The 21,446-nt window shown below is 37.6% G+C and overlaps 3 protein-coding genes across 6 annotated transcripts; 1 reads left to right on the top strand and 2 right to left on the bottom strand.

Moving 5' to 3' along the window:
• Nucleotides 1-1,348: 1,348 nt before the first annotated feature.
• pdzd11 (PDZ domain containing 11) lies at nt 1,349-6,061 on the top strand. The gene is made up of 6 exons (XM_023421662.2): nt 1,349-1,401; nt 1,955-2,062; nt 2,830-2,970; nt 3,108-3,206; nt 3,932-3,992; nt 4,620-6,061. Exons 2-6 carry the CDS (start codon nt 1,970-1,972, stop codon nt 4,652-4,654), a joined length of 429 nt encoding a protein of 142 aa, XP_023277430.1. The 5' UTR covers nt 1,349-1,401; nt 1,955-1,969; the 3' UTR covers nt 4,655-6,061.
• Nucleotides 6,062-6,224: 163 nt separating this feature from the next.
• stard14 (START domain containing 14) lies at nt 6,225-10,982 on the bottom strand. The gene is made up of 6 exons (XM_023421661.2): nt 10,694-10,982; nt 10,420-10,567; nt 9,669-9,772; nt 9,387-9,504; nt 9,237-9,289; nt 6,225-7,758 (listed from the first exon to the last, which is right to left on the bottom strand). Exons 1-6 carry the CDS (start codon nt 10,862-10,864, stop codon nt 7,552-7,554), a joined length of 801 nt encoding a protein of 266 aa, XP_023277429.1. The 5' UTR covers nt 10,865-10,982; the 3' UTR covers nt 6,225-7,551.
• Nucleotides 10,983-12,290: 1,308 nt separating this feature from the next.
• rab41 (RAB41, member RAS oncogene family) lies at nt 12,291-20,871 on the bottom strand. 4 transcript variants are annotated; one of them, XM_023421667.2, is made up of 8 exons: nt 20,691-20,871; nt 19,486-19,544; nt 17,892-17,945; nt 16,884-16,989; nt 16,468-16,579; nt 15,433-15,526; nt 14,498-14,564; nt 12,291-14,298 (listed from the first exon to the last, which is right to left on the bottom strand). In XM_023421667.2, the coding sequence occupies exons 1-8, from the start codon at nt 20,767-20,769 to the stop codon at nt 14,234-14,236; spliced, it is 636 nt and encodes a 211-aa protein (XP_023277435.1). In that variant the 5' UTR covers nt 20,770-20,871; the 3' UTR covers nt 12,291-14,233. The 4 variants fall into 4 exon arrangements, with proteins under 4 accessions (XP_023277435.1, XP_087034188.1, XP_023277433.1 ...); XM_087178062.1 differs by lacking the exon at nt 16,884-16,989 and adding an exon at nt 17,501-17,606 and having other exon boundaries at nt 20,691-20,865; XM_023421665.2 differs by lacking the exon at nt 15,433-15,526 and adding an exon at nt 15,940-16,033 and having other exon boundaries at nt 20,691-20,865.
• Nucleotides 20,872-21,446: the final 575 nt, after the last annotated feature.

The raw sequence follows: 21,446 nt of genomic DNA, 5'->3' as shown, positions 1-21,446 counted from the left end.
CAGAGCTGGCTGCAAATGGCCTCAACCAGGCGGCTGACACTGGGCCAGTTTGCAGGGCCCCGAGTTCAAGACAGCTGAAAAATAATCATAGAGAGCAGTGCGTTGTAATATAAACCTGATATTTATTAGATGAAACAATGATATTTGAAGTGAATCTTATCTCTGGAGACATAATTTTTGTTTTAGTGAGAAGCATAATATATAATTATAGTTATAGTATTCTATGCCAGCAAACTTTTTAAGGTTCTCCCTTTGGTCTCTAACTTTAGAAGATAGTGCTGCATGTTCACAAATATTCACCAATCTGTTCTGGTGCACAGGAACAAGAAATTTGAATTGGGTTGGAATCTTTAAATGCACAATCCATGCTTATAATATAGTGTTACATCCTCAAAGTATCTGGTGCGGAAAAATAACAGGCTAAAATTATAGATATTAAAGTCATTATAGAAGCCTATTGGGGACTTTATTAAGATGATCATGTGAACTTGAAAATGAAAATCTAATTCCATTATAGCAATGTAATTTTCCACACATGTATGTGTAGGATTATACTGGCCTTTTTCTTTATGAATATGAGCAAAGCAGGAGAAGCAGACAGCAGGTTCTATTTGAAAGTATTTAATCTTTTGCTTGCAGTCAGGTGTGAGTAGTTATGAAAGAAAGCGTACACAAAGTTACAAATGTTTTATCATATATATCTTGAACAAAGCAACAAACAATTCTAAATCGAAAATCAGTACATGAATAAATTCTCACTCTAACCAATGTATGAACAAACCAAGGTGATTAGATGTACTACTTAATGACAAAATAAACATGACTTGAGGAAATATAATGAAAGAAAGTAACACAACACACTCAGGGGCAAAGGTGAAATGATAGTGGGAATCAGCTGAACTGAAGGGCAAACAGAGAATGAGCTCAGGCCACAGAACAAAGAGCACTCAAGGCACCTGTATCACCTACCCAGTTAGCACAATGTTCCCCTGCTGTCTTCAGCCCAGCAGTCATGTGACCCTGCTTCCAAAATTATGCCTTATTATTTAAGTAAAATATATAAATAAATAAAAAAAAAAAGATAAATGAATAAATGCCTAGTTGTGGGTTAGCAAAAAAAACTAGAACACTTATGAATTATGTTAATTAAGATTTATACTTCACCAATGTAATGTCAAGAATGTCAAAATCTCAAAGAAGTTGTGTCCACACTATGGATGTTTTATTAAGTAAGTTGTAATAATAGCTATTATACATCTTCCCAATGCATCCGTAGTCCTCACCTGATGACGGCAGAAGTAATTTCCACTCCACGACAGTAGGAGGCGGTAATGCCTGAGATGCTAATCATTGTTAGTACAGAAGAAGTGCTTGTTGCTAGCTGTTTCAGACAAGCCTGTGGTGAGATTATTTGTTGTTTTATGTTAGTCACTCAGCATTTCTCTCTCGGAAAATTATGTAGTATCTTCACCGTTAGAGTTCAGATGACAATGGTAGTGAATATTAGTTAAAATGAGCTGTAAATTGAGTAAATTAAGTTCGTTTCTAAATTAGCTTTTAAGCTAACTAGAATTGGCTAGCATCTCGTCTATGTATTGCAAAGTTAAATTACCGACTTTCGGCGAAAGCACAATTCATTTTAATTTGCGTCATATGGTATGATGTACATCAATATATCCACAGTCAAATCATTATTTGTATTATGTCACTTTTGTGATATGACAGGTTTACTCTTTAGAAACCTTTTTACGTACAACTTAGTAACTAGTGGAGAAAATATGTGATGTGAACGCAGCTGAGATACTATACGGTAGTTATACTTTCATCGTTTTAATGCTGTAACTAGCATTATATAAATATAGCATTAGTTTACAGTAAGGTGTTCTTCTATAGCAAACCATACACTAAACCTTAGGGAACACGTTTTCATAACAGTGCACTTATCTTTCTTCAGGTGTTTTCAGAAACAATGGATCAGAAAATTCCTTATGATGACTACCAGCTCCCAGTGGTATTCCTGCCATCTTATGAGAACCCACCAGCATGGATACCTCCACAAGAGGTATGCCACTTTAATAGAAAAACCTGCTGTGCTTAAGCCTGTATCTCTTCAGCAGGGGATGGCGTTTTCTCAGTTGGAAATGGCACAGAAGAGATGGTACAGGTGGCAGAGCTCAGGACCTATGGTCACATGATAACATGATGTCACGTAAGGGTGAGATTGTAACTGTCACTCTTTAAAGGTAACCGCTGGTGTTTGAGTTTAATGCCTCCTTGATTTTTCTCTAGTTGTCCACTGACACCTGGACAATGACTTTGTTTTGGTGTTCACAGAGATGATGTAGTCTGTATCCCATTTATCCTTGTTCCTGGACAAGAGACTTTATCAACACTGGGAACATACAACATCGACTGTCAGACCAAAACTGGTCACGGCATCAGCTGGAAAGTGGTCAAAATAATTCAGGAGGAGTTAGTGTTGACCGAAAACAGATCAAGGAAGTTCTCACGTCCGACAACAAAGGTGAAGACTGTAGTACAGTTAAAAAGCTCTGCAAAAAGCCAGTAACTGGACATTGAGTTTTTTTTTTTGTTTTTTTTTTAATCATCAATCTAGTGTTTCCGGAATTTCTGATTTAAAAGGAATTAACTTTCATGCTCAGTTATATAACTTTTCTGCTGATCCACCTAGTTGCAAAGAAGCAAAAAAGGAGACACTGAGGTTGTTCTTAATCTTCTGGTATGTGATGTCCTGCAACACCATTTCCTGTAGGTTGTTGATTCTGATCAGATTGCTTTCAGTAAGTCAAGGTTTTTCTATGTTTGTAGCGTGTTCATCACCCTGACTACAACAATGAGCTTACCCAATTCCTACCTCGCACCATCGTCCTGAAGAAGCCTCCGGGAGCACAGCTGGGCTTTAACATCCGTGGGGGCAAGGCATCACAGTTAGGAATCTTTATATCCAAGGTATGTATTTAGTCCTAGTGTTTGGTATGCCCTTTACTGCCGTTTATACCTGTTGTGTTGCTGACTAATTGTTTGGCTTTCAAAAATGTCCACATTGTGTTTACTAATTTCTGTATACCTATGTGATGGGTTGCCAGGTGGTTCCAGACTCAGATGCCCACAGAGCAGGACTACAAGAGGGAGACCAGGTTCTTTCAGTGAATGAGGTTGATTTCCAAGACATAGAGCACTCAAGAGTAAGTCAGAGCAGTAATTTCAGATTGTGATACATACAGACTTTAGTTAACACATTATTATTTCAGTATATAATATGATTCCAATCACATTACTTGGTTGGTCGCTGACATTTTCCCTGCCTATGTATAACAATATTGAACAGCTTCACACTTGGGTGCTCTGTCATCTTCACTGTAGTTTGCACATATTCAAGGTGCAGCTTTAACACATAGGCGTAACCATTTATAATTCAAGAATGTGAAGGATGTTTATGGGTTAATGTTAACACAACTCTTCAGCACAGAGGTCATGTATATCTATAAAAGCTATTCTTGTCATGTTTTCATGTTTTGATGGTCAAAGTTGGCTGTGTAATTAGACTTGAATGTAAAACCCACCGAAAATCCATTCCCTATAAGATTGGAGCATACATTTTGATTTTGGTATTTCATTTAGCAAATTACATATTCCAGTGGCAATTAAAATATGCAATGGTCATGATACAAATATTACTGTTTAAGAATTTAAGCTAATGTTAAAAATATTAATTAAATATTTAGAATAAGCTGCCAGGGCTCTTGACCTTATCTCCCTGTGAAGGAGTAAATATCACATAGAAATAATGCCCTATTAGGGTGAATCCAGTGTGGCATTGTTGTCAACATTTTGCCCCAACAGTTGTGGTTATTATTGGTGATAAACTTTTTATTGTATTGCATTAAGTTAATTTGTTCTTCCTCTTTAGGCTGTTGAGATTCTGAAGACTGCACGAGAAATACTGATGAGGGTGCGCTTCTTTCCTTACAGTAAGTCATTGAATCTTGAAAACTTCAAGTCATGTAAATAACAGTTTGTGCTCCAGATTTGACATCTACTATATCTGCGCTTTACAGTGCAACTGCAAATTAACATTTATGTAGTGATACAATTGGGCATGAATCCTATTTCTGACTTGAAGCTTATAATTTATATTTGGTTGGTTGGTTTCGTATTGGAGAAAAAAATTCAAACCATGGAACATAGTACATATGGGGAGAAGAATTAAGTTGAAAGAAATCTTTAATTATGGCAAAAATATAAGTATAATTTGGTTTCAAATATAGAAATACATGTTAATATAAGTGCATTTGTACTTGTTGTGCTAATGGAGTCACTGTTTCCCCTTCTAAAAATTACAGTTTAACATTCATATTTCCATAATGAATATATCAGTCTGAAGAGGTAAACCTGAAAAATTTGAAGCTTGTCAGAACACAGACCCAGCTTGTTTCAGTACCCACATCATTTTAGCCATGTAAACTATCTGTCTAATCATAGTGCTTGTCTTCAACAACAAAAAACTGGCCTTTTAGTCACTGAATTATACCATACTGGTATGATATTACATAAAGACACCCTTTCAGCATTGTAATTTTATCTCTGTTTTCTTTAAGACTACCAAAGGCAGAAGGAGAGGACTGTACACTAGGTGGCAGCAAAGAGAGAGAGAGAGAGAGCGACAGTGGATAGACACGTCACTGCACATCATTACCCTCCTCCCACAGACTCTGGCCTCCATTCTGTCTCAGCTTCAGGATGACTGATGTATGACTAACAAACTCATTCAAAGTCCTCCATGTAAGGACAACATACACTCTGTTAAATTCTCAGTTTCTCCCTCTCACCCAGATAATCTATAACACTCTTATCTACTGTGATATATAGTGATTTCTACACCATATTTTCTTGGAATTCAGAGATGTATAAGCAGAGGCTTTGTAGAACTGATATATATTGTCTGTTCAAGCATAACATTTAGAAAACCCTGCATAATTTAACGAGTGAACAATGTCTCTATAGTTTTTCCTCAAGCCCTAATTAATAATCTCAATTGTAGTCTTAGAAATATAATACTTTAATCAAGTTGTACTGTACACATTTGCATTGATGACACTAACATAAGGTAGAGAAATATATTACTACCTGTAACTGTACCTAATAAACTGGTAATTGGGTGTATATACATGTAAAAAATGTACATATAACTTGGATTTCAGTACACTCTGACATGTTTGGTACAAATACAGCATAGCCTCACATATTGTCAGACCAAATGATGTTGAGTGCACAACATTTAGTGGATTTTTAAATATCACTGTGAATACACTGTACATCAACTTTTTTTTTTAACAAATATTTGTAATTGTGTGGGAAATATTAAGTTGTATAACTATATTCATACAACTGCCATTGTATAAATATTGACTGCTATTGTGGACCCAGCATTACTTTAATAATGTCTAATGTTATGTTCTTGTTTCATACATGGAAAGGTCTACATACACTTCTCCTGGCCTGAATGATATATTAGGTATTTAATGTATAAACTACTTACTTGAGGTGCCAAACTGTTGACAGGTATAACCTCTAACTTGCTGTTAAAATGCATGATAACAGCACATTGTGCCCTGTGTTTATCTGTGTGTGATGGCGATCCAGAGGAATCTGCCTGGCACTTTTATTATTTTCGCCTCTTTGGTAAAACATGATCATCAGTAAAATCAAGAGATGCAAGCTTTGGCCATCAAGTAAATCTGCAGACATTTGAACGTTTATAGAAAGCAGTTGTACACCCCTGGATGTTACTACAGTATGCTAGAATACAGTAAGTTCATGTATTAATAAAATTTGTTAAGACCTATGTAAATACCTGCCCTTTGCATCTTAACACTGTCTTATTCTTTTGTACACTAATAATTTTCATAAAGGAATAATGTTTGGTTTCCCAATTTGACGAATGTTTTTCTTAATGATCCAGAGCTCATTATGAAACTATCATTTTTCATAAAAGAACTTAACATTGAGAAGTAAAAGAAATAAAAAGTTTTGAACTCTAGTAACCTTTGCCTTTGTGTACTTGAAGAGCCTGAAAAAGAGCTGGAAATGAACTGGTTTGCTCTGCTGCAAGTAGACAGACTTGTTCCACTATGTAGGCTGGTTTCTACTGAAACTGACAGTCACCTTAAGAGGAATGCAGTCAATGACAGTGACTAAGCAGGTTAACTTCGTGAGGTTTACTGTTTTTTTTTTTAAAGTCAAGACCATGTAACAGTTCATATCAAGCAGAAAAACTTAAAGCTCTCAGCCTGCAGGGCTTCATTCTAGCATCATTTCTCCATCATGACTTCATCTGAGGGCACAGTAACTGCAAATAAATAAATAAAATAAAATAAAATAAAAAGGTATCCTTTATGGTCATTCCAATCCTTCAGGTAAAGTAATAATCAACTGACAAAATGCAGACTTGCTATGTACATTTCACATGTTAATACAATCTAACTAGGTTTTCATTATCAGAGATCAACAGCTGACCCTCTCCCTGAGTGTCAATGCAAGTCTACACTTCATATATAACTTCTGTAAGAATTACAATGGATACACTTTGATTGCACGTCTGCATAAATACAATGAACCTTCAACAGTCTTCCTGTATTACATATAGAGGGTAGACATACAGGATAAATGCTAACTCGTGACTAAATAAAATTAACTGACATTTAGCAATAAAATTCACATTTAAAAACAAAATCAGTTGCAAATGCAGTGACAGTGAAGAATTTTTTTCTTCTTTGTGTCTTGGATTAAACTTAAAATTTTGTGTTAAGATTCAAGGTTGATGCCCAGAGCTGCTGCACAAACCAAGAAGCCTTTGCCTTCTATATGTCTCACGTTAATGCAAATCCTATTTTAAACAATGTAACTAATCATATTAATGTGATTTAACTAAATAAAAGTGACTATTTAAGTGTGTTCAGTTCAAGATCCAATTATTCGGATCTAACATTCAACAAACAAGGTTAAGTCAAAAATAGTTTCCATAACGTTTTAACGAGCAATTGCGGCGTCAGAAATTTCACATCATTTTCACCACTGACAATACCTAATCTTCAGTCCCTTATAAAGAGCCACTAATGAACAATGACTTTCTTCTCATTTAAAAATTTGTTTGTGTGTATTCTTCATAGCTGCAACTAAACGAGGCCTGACAGAGGAGCCATTGTAAATAGTAGTGCTGTAACATTCAACCCCAACACCTCTAACCCTGTACACTGTAAAGAAATTACACCATGGCGAACACTGGACACTGAATTAGCTTAGTTCAAAATAGACTGAGGTGAATGGCAACTTGATCTGTGCTCATTTTCATCTGGTAAGATGGCTGTAAACACTTCATACTCTTGCTCATCCCAAAAGGCACACTGATTTGGAAAAGCGGAGGATTAGGGCGATATCACACAGTTGGAGCTCTCAAGTCTTTTCGTGTTTGTGAGTATATACAGTCTCTCCCTCTTGTTCCAGCCCTTCCTCCCATCACTTCGATGCGATTTAACTACTGTCCTCGCTGTCCTGAGCGTCCACCTTGGAACACTCGTCCACGTTTTCAAGCGAGTCTGCTCTCTGTATCAACAGTTCGGCGGGGTCCATCATGGCCAGGGTGTTCTGCTCTGGGTACAACCACGGCTTCTGGTCAGGAGAGTTCTGCTGTTTCCACTCTGGGTAGTTCTGCCCCGCCTTGTGTACACACTTCATCACCTGGAAGGAGTGGGCCAAGAGAGGATACAATTATCAGAGGGCTGAAGTCCGACAGTGAGGATAATACCACACCTTTATTCTCAGTCAACAAAGCTGAAGATAAAGCCAGTAGTTACACGGGTTGTAGTGATTGTGAAAAACTATTTACAGCTCTGACAATGTTCTCAACAGCTAAATGTAACACGTAATAATATGAATTGTATTTAGACTTGTAATCTTGTTTATCTTATTTTTCAGCTTCGACTGTGAATTAGGCAAGAAGTAAATACAAGTTAAAACCAGAAAAGAAAAAAGAAATGAGGACCTTTCCCTTCCTGCAAATGTCAGTTTACTTGGATGGATGCACTTACTGTTTAACTATCTACAGTGTGAGGTGCTCATACTGTATGTTAACTTGATTTTAATACACTTTGGCCATTGTATCTTAATCTATAGATAATTTTTCACCTGCCATTAATAGTTACCAGTTTAGTGTTGAAATTATTAATTGGATAATCACTGATTATTTAAATCTTTTTTTTTTTGCAACATATGCCATAAATTCACTGGTCTCTGACTCAAATGTAAACATTACCTTTTTCTTTTTAGCCTTTTGTAAAAGTAAAATGAAGATCTTTGGATTTTGGACTGTTGGGTGGATAAAACTGTCACCTTGGCTGCTGGGAATTACTGTCATTTTTATTTTATAGCTTAAAGATTAGTTGATTAAATTGATAATAAAAATCTTTTCAAGTTGCAGTCCAACTCCAGTCACAAACAAGTAAGCGCTCCTCTCCTGAAGAAACCTAGTGAAATCCTGCAAGTCTTCATAACTACTTTCCCAACAACTGCTGTGAATTGTTTTGTCATCTTTTAATATTTTACTCTGTTCAGGTTCCTATTTTATTTCATAATCTATTAGCTTGCTGTTTATTTAATATACTTGTTTTATTTACACTCTGAAAGCAATTAAAAGTGCTCTACAATTAAGATTCAATTATTTTCCATTCTTAGCCAAAGTTATGTATTCTTGCCTTATAATGTTTTTTCATAGAAATCACTGTTACTAGGTAAAGAAGGTCAATGTTTCTGTCTAGTTAAAGGCACAAGTCTGTCAGTGGCAGACTTTCTCTCACACACACGCACACACAGAGATACACTTTGGTCTAAATACTTTCAATCTGCGAAGGATATGAAACCTGGTGAACGAGTTCTGCTGGGAGAGAGAGCAACAGCTCGAGCTGAGATAATCCTTTGTCAGCAACTGTACCGGGTCAGGCCCTTAAAATTGGGTTTCTATGGTTACCATTGTCCTTTAAAAACACATGAAACCCTCATTACCTTATGCGCACACACCTCTTGCACACTTCTCACCTTGTGGACAAGTGAGACATCCTGATACACAGTTCATGTATCTTGACTTTATCACTTTCAATGTTAAGTACAAGTAAATAAAAGCTTTGCTGCAAAGAGTTAGGGACAACAGTAATGTTACATACCCGGGGGGCAAGAACTTGAGATGCTTTGTTTACCACCCACTTTGGAAGAGAACCTAGAGCAGAGAGATAAACTTTAAAAACAGCTCTAAAAATATTAAGAAATAATTTTCAATCTGAACTAAACAATTTAATTGTTGGTTATGGTCTTACCTTTGGGGTCAGCTTGTGAAAGGTAAATGAAAGTACAGCTATTTGGTCCTGTGGGCTTGATAAAATAGCCAGTAAGGATGGAAATGGCCCTCACAATGTCACTGCGAGGCGGGTATTTCTGTAAATGAATCAAAACAGTTTGCAGAAAAATGAGGAAAAAAAGTTAGGCAATGTGACACTGTCTATTTAGATAGCACTTTAGGTGTCAGAGAGTTATAGAAATGGTGCGTTTAAAGACAGTGGTTGCTATGTGCCTGGGAGTGTGTGGAGGAGGTGGCCTACCGGGTGTTTGACGGAGAAATTAACGATAATGTACTCGTCATCCGTCACCTGCCACGAACGCAGTGTCACCACATCTCTGTTCTTTATTGGCTTTGGACAAAGCCCTGCAGAGGAAAAAAACGGAGATAAAAATCAGATTATATTGTGTAAGATTTCCTTCATTCGTTCAGTTCTTCAATTAGACTCTACAAGTGCACCCTTGTTATGACAATAAATACACTGGTGGAACAAGAGGCCGCTCACATTTCATCCCTGAGGGCTTCAGTAGCTTAGAAAAGGAGAAAACACTTTTCTAATAAATTAGAAAATGGAGGTTAAAAGCGACGACAAAAATGCACCATGGATGGGTTTAAGAGGATAATGAGTTGAAGTGCTTGCTGATGGGAAAATAGTGGTGGTGTTGTTTGTATTTCATTATGACTCAAAATAATGGTGCATTTTACTCTATTATTTATGAAGAACACAATGCTTAAAGAAATCATTGAGGTGTAAGCCCATTGTAGTTATTGTATCAAAAAATCAGGTCAAGTCACCGAATAGTACTATTTCAATCACAAATTGGTACTATTCTTCCAAAGAAGTACAAAATCCTAAAATGTTATCAAAATCTACTACACTTTATCTTTTCAGAGTTTGTGTTTTTTGTGCACAACAGGTGAAACTGAGTCAGGCCTGCACTGTAGACGGACGTGTTTCTACGGGGGAAAAACACAGAGGAATGTGATGAGATACAATAACCAGGAGTCCTCACATGAGTAGTAGCCCACATCAGCGTTAGCAGAGAGCCGGGCAATGTCAAAACTGTCCAACATGGCGGGGTCCCACTTCTTACGGTACTGTCCATCGTGAAGGACGTCGTACATGGTCGCAGCCGATACATCTTTAATCGTCATTTTACACTGAAACACAAACACACATATATATATATATATACACAATGGAAAATAGGCCAAGTTCACAGCACACCAGCCAGAGTCAAGTGTGATAACCCAATGTGTGGAAAGTTAGTGTGAAAGTGACCTTACCTTGATCTTGTGGATTTTAGGTTCGTGATTTCCTCTATTCGCAGGTGGGTGTTCGACCCACACTTCCATCTCACTCTTATCATACTTGCTTATCCAGTTGTCCGTTGATAAACACTGATTTCTGAAGTCAGCAAACACCGCCTCATCAGGCAAAATACTCGAAACAGACATATTTGAGTATCTTAAAAAAAAACACTTCCTTTGCTTTAAAAAAGAGAAATCCCAAAAAGCAAAGCAACCTGCTCAGTTCAGAGTGTGTTTGACTTGTGCAGTTGTTTGTCTCTGGCGACACGAATATATGCGAACACACTCACCTAGCGAGTCGAGCGGGATTCTTGTGCTCCATTCCTGAGCCATGCCTTCAAATACTTCACAGTACTTCCTGAGACCAGGTGTGCTGGGCAGGTGCGCCCCGCCCTCAAAGAGTACCACAGCAAAACTCACACCGCATCATTACAGCTACTATACGTCGAAACTGATACCAGAGGCGATGACGAGTTCAGAAAACCAACACTGGTGGTATTTTGTTGTCAGAAAGTGTGAGGGATACAAACAGAAGTACATTCACTGTAGTGGGCTGAACACTGTGGGATGCTCGGGGGAGTGGGTAGGTGCGAATTGCTCATGACTCCAGAGTATCATCACGACTTTAAATGTGAAACAATAAAAGTACATTTAGACCTTTCATAGAACTGAATGAACCTTCTTAGACTGGTCCTATAGTCAGTTTTAACAACTCTTCATTAAAAGTCCTAATTAAAATTGAATTGAATTTAAATGTAAGAATTAATTTAATTTAATTTAAATGAATTTAAAAAGACAACAAAAATAATAAAATATATACTATACTGAAATTGTGGAATTTTCCAAGTCTCAACTATATGTTAGAGTATATATTATTAGATAGATAGATAGATACTTTATTTATCCCCTAGGGGAAATTCATTTGTGTATTAGTATGCTTAATAAGTTTTACATTTCTTTCCATGTGTAGCAAACTCTCACACACACAGACACACATATATTTGTGTGTATATCAACCCTCGTTGACTATAATGCATCCTCTAGCTCTTAACCTTAAACATTGCACATGCCCTTCCCAAGCCTCACCCTAAGTTTAACTTTAACCTTCAAACAGTCCTTTGATGTAGTGAGGACAAAATGTACTCACTAGGACAATTAAAACTAATAGATTTATGAAACCCCAGTTAATACATTCAATTTTTCATTACATGCTTTCAACAGCTTTTGGCCAAAGATGACGCAGCAAAGTAGCAGTGTAATTGTGTGTAATGCAACCTAACTTTCATACTTGGCCACACCTTCCTGTTGTAACACTTCATGCCTGTAAGTTATTGACCAAGTGGTTTGTCTACTTTGCCAAGTGTGACACACACACACCTACATGACGGGTTTCTCACCTTGAACTCAGATACTGTATTTTATTAATAACTGTGCTGACAAACAGAACATGATAATTTGTTGAACCATAGCATGTGAAACAAGAGAATTAAAAACATACCATACGACTGACACCAAATAATCTGTAAGCGTACTTTTTCCTACAGTAGTGCTTCATAAAGACAGGGATCAGAGATTTTGGTGAAATATCTTTATTTTATTCCACGTGATAGGCCTACACTTGTGTTTCATTAACTCTCCTTTTTATACATCAGATAGTAATAGTACATTATTCACACAAACGTTGCTAAACACGAGTAGACAGCATATTTCAAATGGACAGACACAATTCAGAATAGCACAAAGCTGCGTATTTAGTCAGTGACAAGTAATAGAAGAGCTGCTCATGTTAAAATGGTTGTTTGATGTAATTAAATACTTAAATTTTTAAATCCATTTTTAAAATGCTGACATTTCAAAACAAGCTACAGCAAATGACCAGTGTCTTTTGTTGTGCTATGGCTAGTTAGTTGGTTTGTGTTTCACTGTGTGTGCGCGTGTGTGTGTCTGAAGATGGTGCAGCCTTTACCTGCGAATGTAAACCAAACTACTGACTACACAAACTGCAAAAAGTAATTTCTTGCAGTGTGACAGGACAAAACTTTACCAGGCATCAACATCGCCTTTAGTTGGAGTCCCAGCAGACACGCAAACAATAAATAAAATAAATTTTCAACATGCGTGTCAGCATCTGTACTTTTGGTCAAGCGTACAATGTTATCTGTAAGTCCAAGTTACAAAATAAATAAACACATAAAACCAACAGTCCTACACAGGCAATAGCAATACAGCAAAAGGATACTGCAACTAACTTCTCTGCACTTTTTACAGCAAGGGTGTTAGTAAGCGTTAGCTGTATCTGAAGACGAACTCTTTATCTACCAGCTCTACAAAACAACGAGAGAAGCCATGAACCAGTCAGCAGGCTTCTTTTATATTTTACAATATTGTGGCTTGATTCAGTGCACAACGTTGGTGAACAAACAAGCAAGGCATCTGTGTTCTTATCCATATAAATCCTGCATGAGTGAGCATGCTGCATGTTCTTGCAATAGTGTAATCAACACAACACAAATTATCAATGAGTGGGTACGTCATAGCGACCAAAGTGACAACTTTCCATCAGCATGGAAAAACTAAACACTGGCTCTTTTTATTTCATACAACAGGGGCATCTAATAACTGAAATCTCCTCCTCAGACATGTTAGTATGCGTGCAGCTAATTTAACACTGGAAAGACAGTTGCTATAGTTTTAATGCAGACATAGTTTCAAGTTAGTAGCCATTCTTATCAACTCGGGATGGCTTCCCTTTAAAATGAAAATAGACTTGGTAACACATCCCTTTTGCAGCAATGTTTTAAATAAGGTCTCAAATGATATAAATTTGGTCTACTAACATGCTGTTGTATGAGGCAGTTTAAGCCTACAGATGTATTAGGTATAAATGATACCCAATGAATGGACCACTGACCCTCTTCAATATAAAGGGTTCATTTGAGCCTAATGTGTTAATATGATGGTTAGCAATGACATAATTTCACTGGTAAGATCCTGTCTCGTCTTCCTCAAAATAAGACAAAGTCCAAAAATAATCAGTTATCTGAGACATACAACATTATCTCAGATGATAATGAAAAAAAAAAAAAAGTAAAATACAATGGGCTGGTAACTCAACTTTGCAGAGTCTTTGAATTAATCCCAAGCAGTTTTACTTTACAACAATGACAAGAGTAACAGCACTAAGATTCTGAACTGTGCAATAACTCATGAGCGGTTAGCTATGTCAGTCGGCAATCCTATATAATGCCATGCAACTGGATGAAAATCTCAACATATCATGTAACTTATTCCTTGTTTTAAATGTTTACTTTTGAACCATTTTTTCCCCAGATAATCTGTTTCAATACAGTAATGCACATCCACACGGTTACTCTGAAAAGTCACTGAGTTGAAAAGGGAAAAAAAACAAACAACAGGTCCTCCATCCCAATGGCAGTGCGCCAAGGGTGGAGAGAGTGGCCACTGAGAGACAAGCTGTTGGTGGGGAGGAGACAGGCTGGGTGAGGGTGAGGTGTACTAGCATGAGCAGCTGCTCTCGGTGACAGTCATCTCTGGCTGTTTCTCCAGTTTAATGTCGATCACTGAGAGGGCTTGGTTAAGCAACATCACAGATGAATTAGCAAATTTCACTTCAGTATTTTCTGCAGAGCTATCTGGCTGCAATCTTAACAGTCAACGTTCATTCTTCATTTCCTACCATTAAAGTAATAAAGCCTTGGCAAAAATAACAATACTTAACAGTGTGACAGTATCTGTTGAAAGCAAGTTTAAAAAGGATACTGTCCTCTTTGCTTTTCTCTGGTGTGCTATCCATCCCTGGCAATGCAGCAGCAACACGACGGAACAGCTATAAAACAAAGTGGGAATTAGACACATTTGAAAAAGGACTCAAAGTACCAGACTGCCATCTAAAATAAAATGCATTCAAATAGGGGTGGATGATATGGATAAAATCTTCTATTAAGGTAAATGTAATTTCATTTTATTTTTGACACTGAAATATGTTGATATTGTAATTCTTCTGAAAATGCAAGATAGAAACTGTTTATACATAAAATAACCCGCCAGCAAAGTCTGTTTTTGTCTACTTCAGTGTCTGAAAAATTTAATTTCCAATTTTTAACAATACCCACAATGGCCACATACACCAAGAGATATTTGATGGGATGGTGCACTTGGTGTAAAAAGCATTGAAATATTTATGCCTACTGACTAGTTTTTTTTTTTGTTTATATCATCATATCACCCAGCCCTACTGTCAAATGAGCTATATACAGCACAGACAGAAAGTGGTCACTCCTAAATAGGATATTTCATTGAATAACAGGCAAACACAAGAAGCAGTTAAAGCAGTGATACAAAATGTGACTGTAATTGCTGGTTGAGATAAAAGCATGAAATTGAAGGTTGCCGTGCTAACCTCCTCCACTGAGCAAATCCATCATATTCACAGATACAATTTCAAAGCGGCAGAAGTTTTAGTGAACCAGACAAGAAGATTTTGGTCAAAAATGAAAAAAGTAGCAGTAAAGCTGTGCAGAACAAGTGAACTGATAAGCCTGTGGGGGGAAAACACAACTGATACAGCAGTATGTACTGAGAATGCTAAGACGTGTCATGATGAGCCACGAGAGGGGAAAAGGAGGCGGAAAGAGTTAACTGTACACTCTGAGGGCAGATTGAGCTCAACTACCCTGAGAGAGCAGAATCTCTACCTGTTTGACATTGTAGCCAGTCTTTGCGCTGGTTTCAATGAACATGACATTCAGTTCCTTAGCTCTCTGCTCGCCCTCCTCCGTGGTGATCTGTCTGCTCAGGTAAAAGCAGAAGGGGGGGAGATGGACGAACAGACAGATATGGAAAGAAACATCGCAAAGAGGACAGGTCAAAAGGAGAGGGAGGAGATGGAGAGAGAAACAAAGAGAGCTCAGCACAGAATCTTGTTTTGGTGAAAAAGAGAGAGAGAGGTTAGTTTAGTTATAACACAGACAGACAGAGAGGAAGACAAAGGGAGAGAAGCTGCTGTGCTGAGTAAAGATGAGGCAGCAGGAAATCGACTCCAGAGGTCACTCATTCATTCAACAGCCACACCCTGATCCATATAATGAATAAATGGAGGAGTCGTCGCAGGTGGGCCTCCCTGACCTACAGGACGTTATGACCTGTGCTGGAAACGTCAAGATCATTTGTCAGTATTACACCTGCTGTTGCTAGACACCAACCTGTTTGACGTTATAGCCAGCCTTGGCACTGGTCTCTATGTACATCACATTGAGCTCACGAGCTTTCCTCTCTGCCGCCTCAACAGAAACTTGCCTGCCATGGTCCCGGGAAGTGAGGGGGAGGGAGTGGTGTTCAGTGTGGTGTTGAGGGAAACACAAAAAAATTCAAAATGACATGGATAGAACAGACCAGGAAAGGGAACAAAAAAAGGAAAGGAAAGGGAAAAAAAAAAAAAAAGGCAGAACAGAAATATGATCAAATCATAAGAAATAAAAATAGATAAATCACTAATAAAAAAGGCTGGAGTATGCAAAATACTGAGGGATGATAAAAGTCAAAATTGGATGAGATGCACTGAAGGGAAGAAAAGTGGGATTCCAGGCTTTGGCAGAGTTTATATACTGTAACACTTGATGCTACCCATTTTCTAAATCATAGTAAAAGTATAAAATTACAATGTATTTATCAATCTTTGTAAACAGAATTAGAAAATAATTATCATTCACTCATCTCTCGCCACCATGTACCTTTTATCTGCCAAGTCTGTTTTGTTCCCAACCAGCATGATAATGACATCACTTCCTCTCTCTGTTCTAACATCATCAATCCACTTTGAGGTTTGTTGGAATGAGTTAAGATCTGTGGATGCAAAAAACACAAGATTACTGTACACATCAGCCACGTGCAGTCCCAAAAACACATAAAACATTTGGTATTACTGGCAGGTTTTACTGTTTGTTAAAAAGGTAGAACATCTTATGTGAGAAAAGCCATATGTCAGTAAGGAAACGTATTAGGAAGAGAAGCTTGAAAAAGGAAAAAATACTTGAGAGGATGTTAAAGGTTATTAGCAGAAATACATTAAGTATCAACTATGCCAAGATAGTTTCCTTCCAATTGCTAAAGACCCCTACTGAAAAGTTAGAGTACAGCCCTGACTCACTGGTGATGTCATAAACAACCACAGCAATGGTAGAGTCACGGATGTAGCTGGGAATTAGGCTACGAAAACGCTCCTGTCCAGCAGTGTCCCAAAGCTGGAGCCGGACCTGAGGATTGGAACGGAGGAGAAGAAAAGGACAAGGAGGTGGAGATGAAGAGAGGAAAGGCAGACCAAGAACACAGAGAACAGGGCAGACATAAAAGAAGTGCAAGCCAAGCAGCAGAGATGAAAATGGCCTTTTATGGAGGAATGGGGTAAATCATTCAAATGCAGCAGGGTCAGAGATGACCAGTGTTATGCAAATAAGATGCGTAAAAGGAAGTCATGCTGAATCATTATAGAGGCTGTTTCAGAGGATTTCTGCTCATGAGGTGAGATTTGATGACATTTTCTATTATTCCTTCCACCAGCCTCATATATGACAGCATTTAGGAAGCACAGACCACCCCTGGACACTGCTGGAGAATGCTTTAGCATCACCATAACTGATGCAAAGAGCCTGGAATATACCCTCATCATGCTGTCCAGTTGGGTTTGCCAGGATAGTAAATGCTCTATTATGCCCTTGCATATATTAAACAAAGGACAAGGAGGTGAGGCAAGGCCATGATACCTACTGGCTATGTCATAAACCACCACAGCAGCAGCTGAGTCGCGGATGTAACTGGGGATGAGGCTGCGGAAGCGTTCCTGTCCGGCTGTATCCCAGAGCTGCAGCCGAATCTGTGGCCAGCCACAAAATGAATGTGGGAATAGGGTGGGGGGCATTTCATGACCCAGCCAGGGGATGGAAGGAAAACAAAAACTTAACAATGGGAACTAAACACATGATAACATGTCTAACAAAATGAATGGTAAAATCTAGGATAATGTAAATGTGAAATGATGAAAGGGAAATAAATGGTGGCTACTGCATAAAAAGCAGATGCATGCCTTAAGCTTTTCCAGCAGTTTTAAAACTAGGGCAATGGGAATGATGAGAATTACAATAAAATATACAGGGCTTACCGTGCGATCTTCTAGGTACATGGTTTTTGACAAAAAGTCAATGCCAATTGTTGCCTGAAATACAATCATTCCATTAAAACATTGTTGTAGGTACAATACTTGGCAATGTATGACATCTTCATCTAGGAAAAATTATTAGACTAATGAGTTTGACCACATTTTCTATTAAACATTACCTATAGACCTTTTTCACAACATTTGACTTCTCATAGGAACTAAGTGAGCTAATAACATTAACGATGACTCTGTTCCATTTAGGTGCTCACTTAGACCATGCCGGTAAGTCATCTTAAAGGATGTGGATCAAAAGATCATACAAAAGTCATAATTAAATCACGTTAATTAATACGGATTGGATAAAAAATAAATCATTTGAGATATATATGTATATATAAATTCTCAAAATCCCAAGATGAATCTTTATATTTGCCACTTCTCTCAGTAAACCTGTGTGTCTGTGCTTTGTTGCGTGTATACACTGGTTACTTGTTGCAAGTGGTTCAGATGGGGATGCATGTTGTGTAAAATATCTATTTTGTGGAAATCAAGTTATTATAATGTATACATAAAAGAAAATTTTAAGTTAAAAAGTAATATAAATGATATATGAGCCACCTTTAATCAAGACAGTCATGTAAAATGTGTAATGTGAACAATTATAGTCTGTGTGAACCCACCACACTTTATGGGACTGTCGTGATTCAGGATGGTGAGTATCAAATCTAGAGATTGCATCTATGAGAGGGATAAACTGAAAAAAAAGACTGATGTGAGCTCTGCTTGTGTTTGCTAAAGAGATATTATCCCTGCCTATGAGGAAACTGTAGAAATCAACTGAACAGTGTGTGGATTCTACTTTTTTCAGTCAGTCCCTGTCGGGTAGCTAACTCCAGCCAATCAGCTGTGTGCAGATATCAGGCTGATGTGTTGTCTAAACAAACAGTGCAGATGAATTAGTGAGCAGACTTTCTGCACTCAATCTGATCATTAAAGTGGATGTCTGTACTTAGTTGAAGCATCTGCTGCTGATGGTCCATGGGATAGTATTATGCATAGTGATGACACCCTTGTAAGTGGTATAGGTTTGTATTATCCTTGTTCAGCTGTTTTGCATATGTAGGCCTAAAAATATATGTAGGTATATATAGATTTATCATCTTTTGGTCATTATGCATTTGCCAAGAAAAAAGAAATCCTTGATCTGTAGCTTCAAAGCCGAGAAATGCTTTTATAATTTAGCCTATAATGTACACTTCAAACAGTTTTATATTCAAGAAATAATGGTGTTGCTCACTTGTTGATGGTAAAAAGAGATTTAACTTCCCAGGATAAATTCTGCTTTACGTAACAATGGCGTTTATCTAATGACACAGAATCTAATCTAAAACAGAATCTAAATCAATCGATTCTGGACATTGAAATCAAAATTGAATTTAGAAGAGTGCTGATATCCAACCCTATTAATTACACTTGCTTTTAAGAAGTCTTAAAGTCTGTTATGAAAAAGGACATCTCAAACACATTTAATATTGATTAGAACATACTCAGTCTTGGCACACTAATTCTATGTCATGTGATGAACATATGTTATTACCTGATAAGTGTTGTCGAAACTGTCATACATAAACCTGGTGATGAGTGAGGTCTTCCCAACTGTACAAACACAATAACATATAATATAACAATAGCAACCTTAAAATTTGTTCCTGGTAATCAAGGATCAAACTCCATTGATAATATAAAATACCCACAAATCTCAATTCTAATTCTGTATTATAGGAGGAAAAAAAAAGTCAATATGACTCAATAATATGACATTGTGAGTAAATTGTTATTACTGATGCAATGTGGACTGCTGAACCCACACGCTGAGCTGGCAATATGGGTGGAGCCACAAAATTTGGAAAATAAGAATATATTAATTTCTCTCATTTGACAAGAGAAAACTGTCACTGCCATGTTTGAACAATCGTTCCCAAAATCAACCACGTATAGATAATGTCGGTGTCAGTCCCTATAAGCTGACGTTAAATGGTCGGGAAAAGGCCGACTAGTCTAAACCCATTGGCCGACGTGGCTCTGCAAGGTGCTGCCGTAGGGAGCTAACAGCTAGTGAGTTGAACAACGCTATAGTGATAAAGCGAATTAATATAAATCCATAGACTTATACGGGTTATCCTCTATGGAAGCAAGAGCAATTTGACAACCACGTTAAGGTTTCAATTCAGTAATGATTAGTAGCTCATATAAGAAAACGTTGATGTATTTCAATCTAGCACAGCTCACTGCTAGCTAAAAGTAGTTGGCCAGCTACGTTTCACTACAATTACGGTAGTGAGATGATGCTGATGCATCACAAACTAATGGCCAGAGTAAGGACTAGGTCGTTTACTTTAATATGACAGCAACCAATCTGTAGATAAATCACAAGCGATAATGGTTTGGAACGTTAGCATGACTAATTTTAAGAATTTCTCGTTAAGACGAAGAGCGAGATGTTTGGCTAGTTTAGCCATTTACCGTTAGCTAGCTTTGCAATGACATCATCGCAAGTGAGAAAGACTATCGTGTCCATCACTCTTTTGTCATCTTACTCTCAGGTAAACACCTTATTGACACTGAAATATTAACATCTCGCTTTGTATTTTCACTGGCCGCTGATGTTGGGTGAGTAACTTTACCCTCCTAGCCAGCAGCAAGCTAGCCGGAGAAGCTAGTTAGCCGATCTTAGCCACTTCTCAAACATATCCCTCACATCCAACCAAATTCATACTTCCAAGTACATCATTTCCAGCTTACCACTCTGTTCGCCCAGAAACACGAGCTTGAATTTTCGTAGAGGGTTGCCAAACTCACCGCCGCCGGTCGTGGTTGACATTTTGTTAAAAAATAAACAGCTAGTTAGCTAACTTGGCTATTGATGTGATGTGTCTAGACCGGAGAGGGACAAGTAGTGTATCTTTATCCAGCACAAGCCAGCGCTATTGTTTCCTTATTCATACAGGAGTGAAATAGCGCAACCAAGAGGAACTGAACGACATAACACATTTCAACGGTAACGGAAAAAAATCTGTTGCTATTTCTCTATGTGTCAAGCAAAGGGATTTTCATAGATTTTAGCCAGACAGAACGAGTGAGCATTCACTCATGGTAGGCCTACAGGCACATTTAGGTTACTCAGATTTAGCTAGACCTTTTTAATAACATTTGGTTAGACAGTGTGTTAGGTGCCTGTTTAGAGAAAAAAGTAAGGGCAAATAGAAAACCAAGAAGCAAACGAAGAAGGTGTCATTTTGTCATTATAGTTAGCTGTATGATTCAGAAATTCACTATTGGTGCAGCTTTTCAGAGCAATGCTTGTGTGTCATTGAGTGTTAATTTTAGCCCTAAATGAAAAACACACAGTACAAACTGTGAAATGTGACTCACCCTAACAAAATTATTGCTAGCATAAAAATAAAAGTATATGAATGAGGCCTGTGTAGAAAAGAAAAACATTCTTCATAAGAGCTTTGACAGTAAAATGCTGTTTTTGTTCAGTTATGCATTCACCTT

This window comes from Seriola lalandi, unplaced genomic scaffold (genome assembly GCF_002814215.2).
Source record: "Seriola lalandi dorsalis isolate HSWRI2012SDOR001 ecotype SW California unplaced genomic scaffold, Sedor1 jcf7180002054673, whole genome shotgun sequence".
Lineage (NCBI taxonomy): Eukaryota > Metazoa > Chordata > Actinopteri > Carangiformes > Carangidae > Seriola > Seriola lalandi.
Note: the sequence above shows the minus strand (reverse complement) of the source record. Positions and strands in the feature narration are given on the sequence as shown.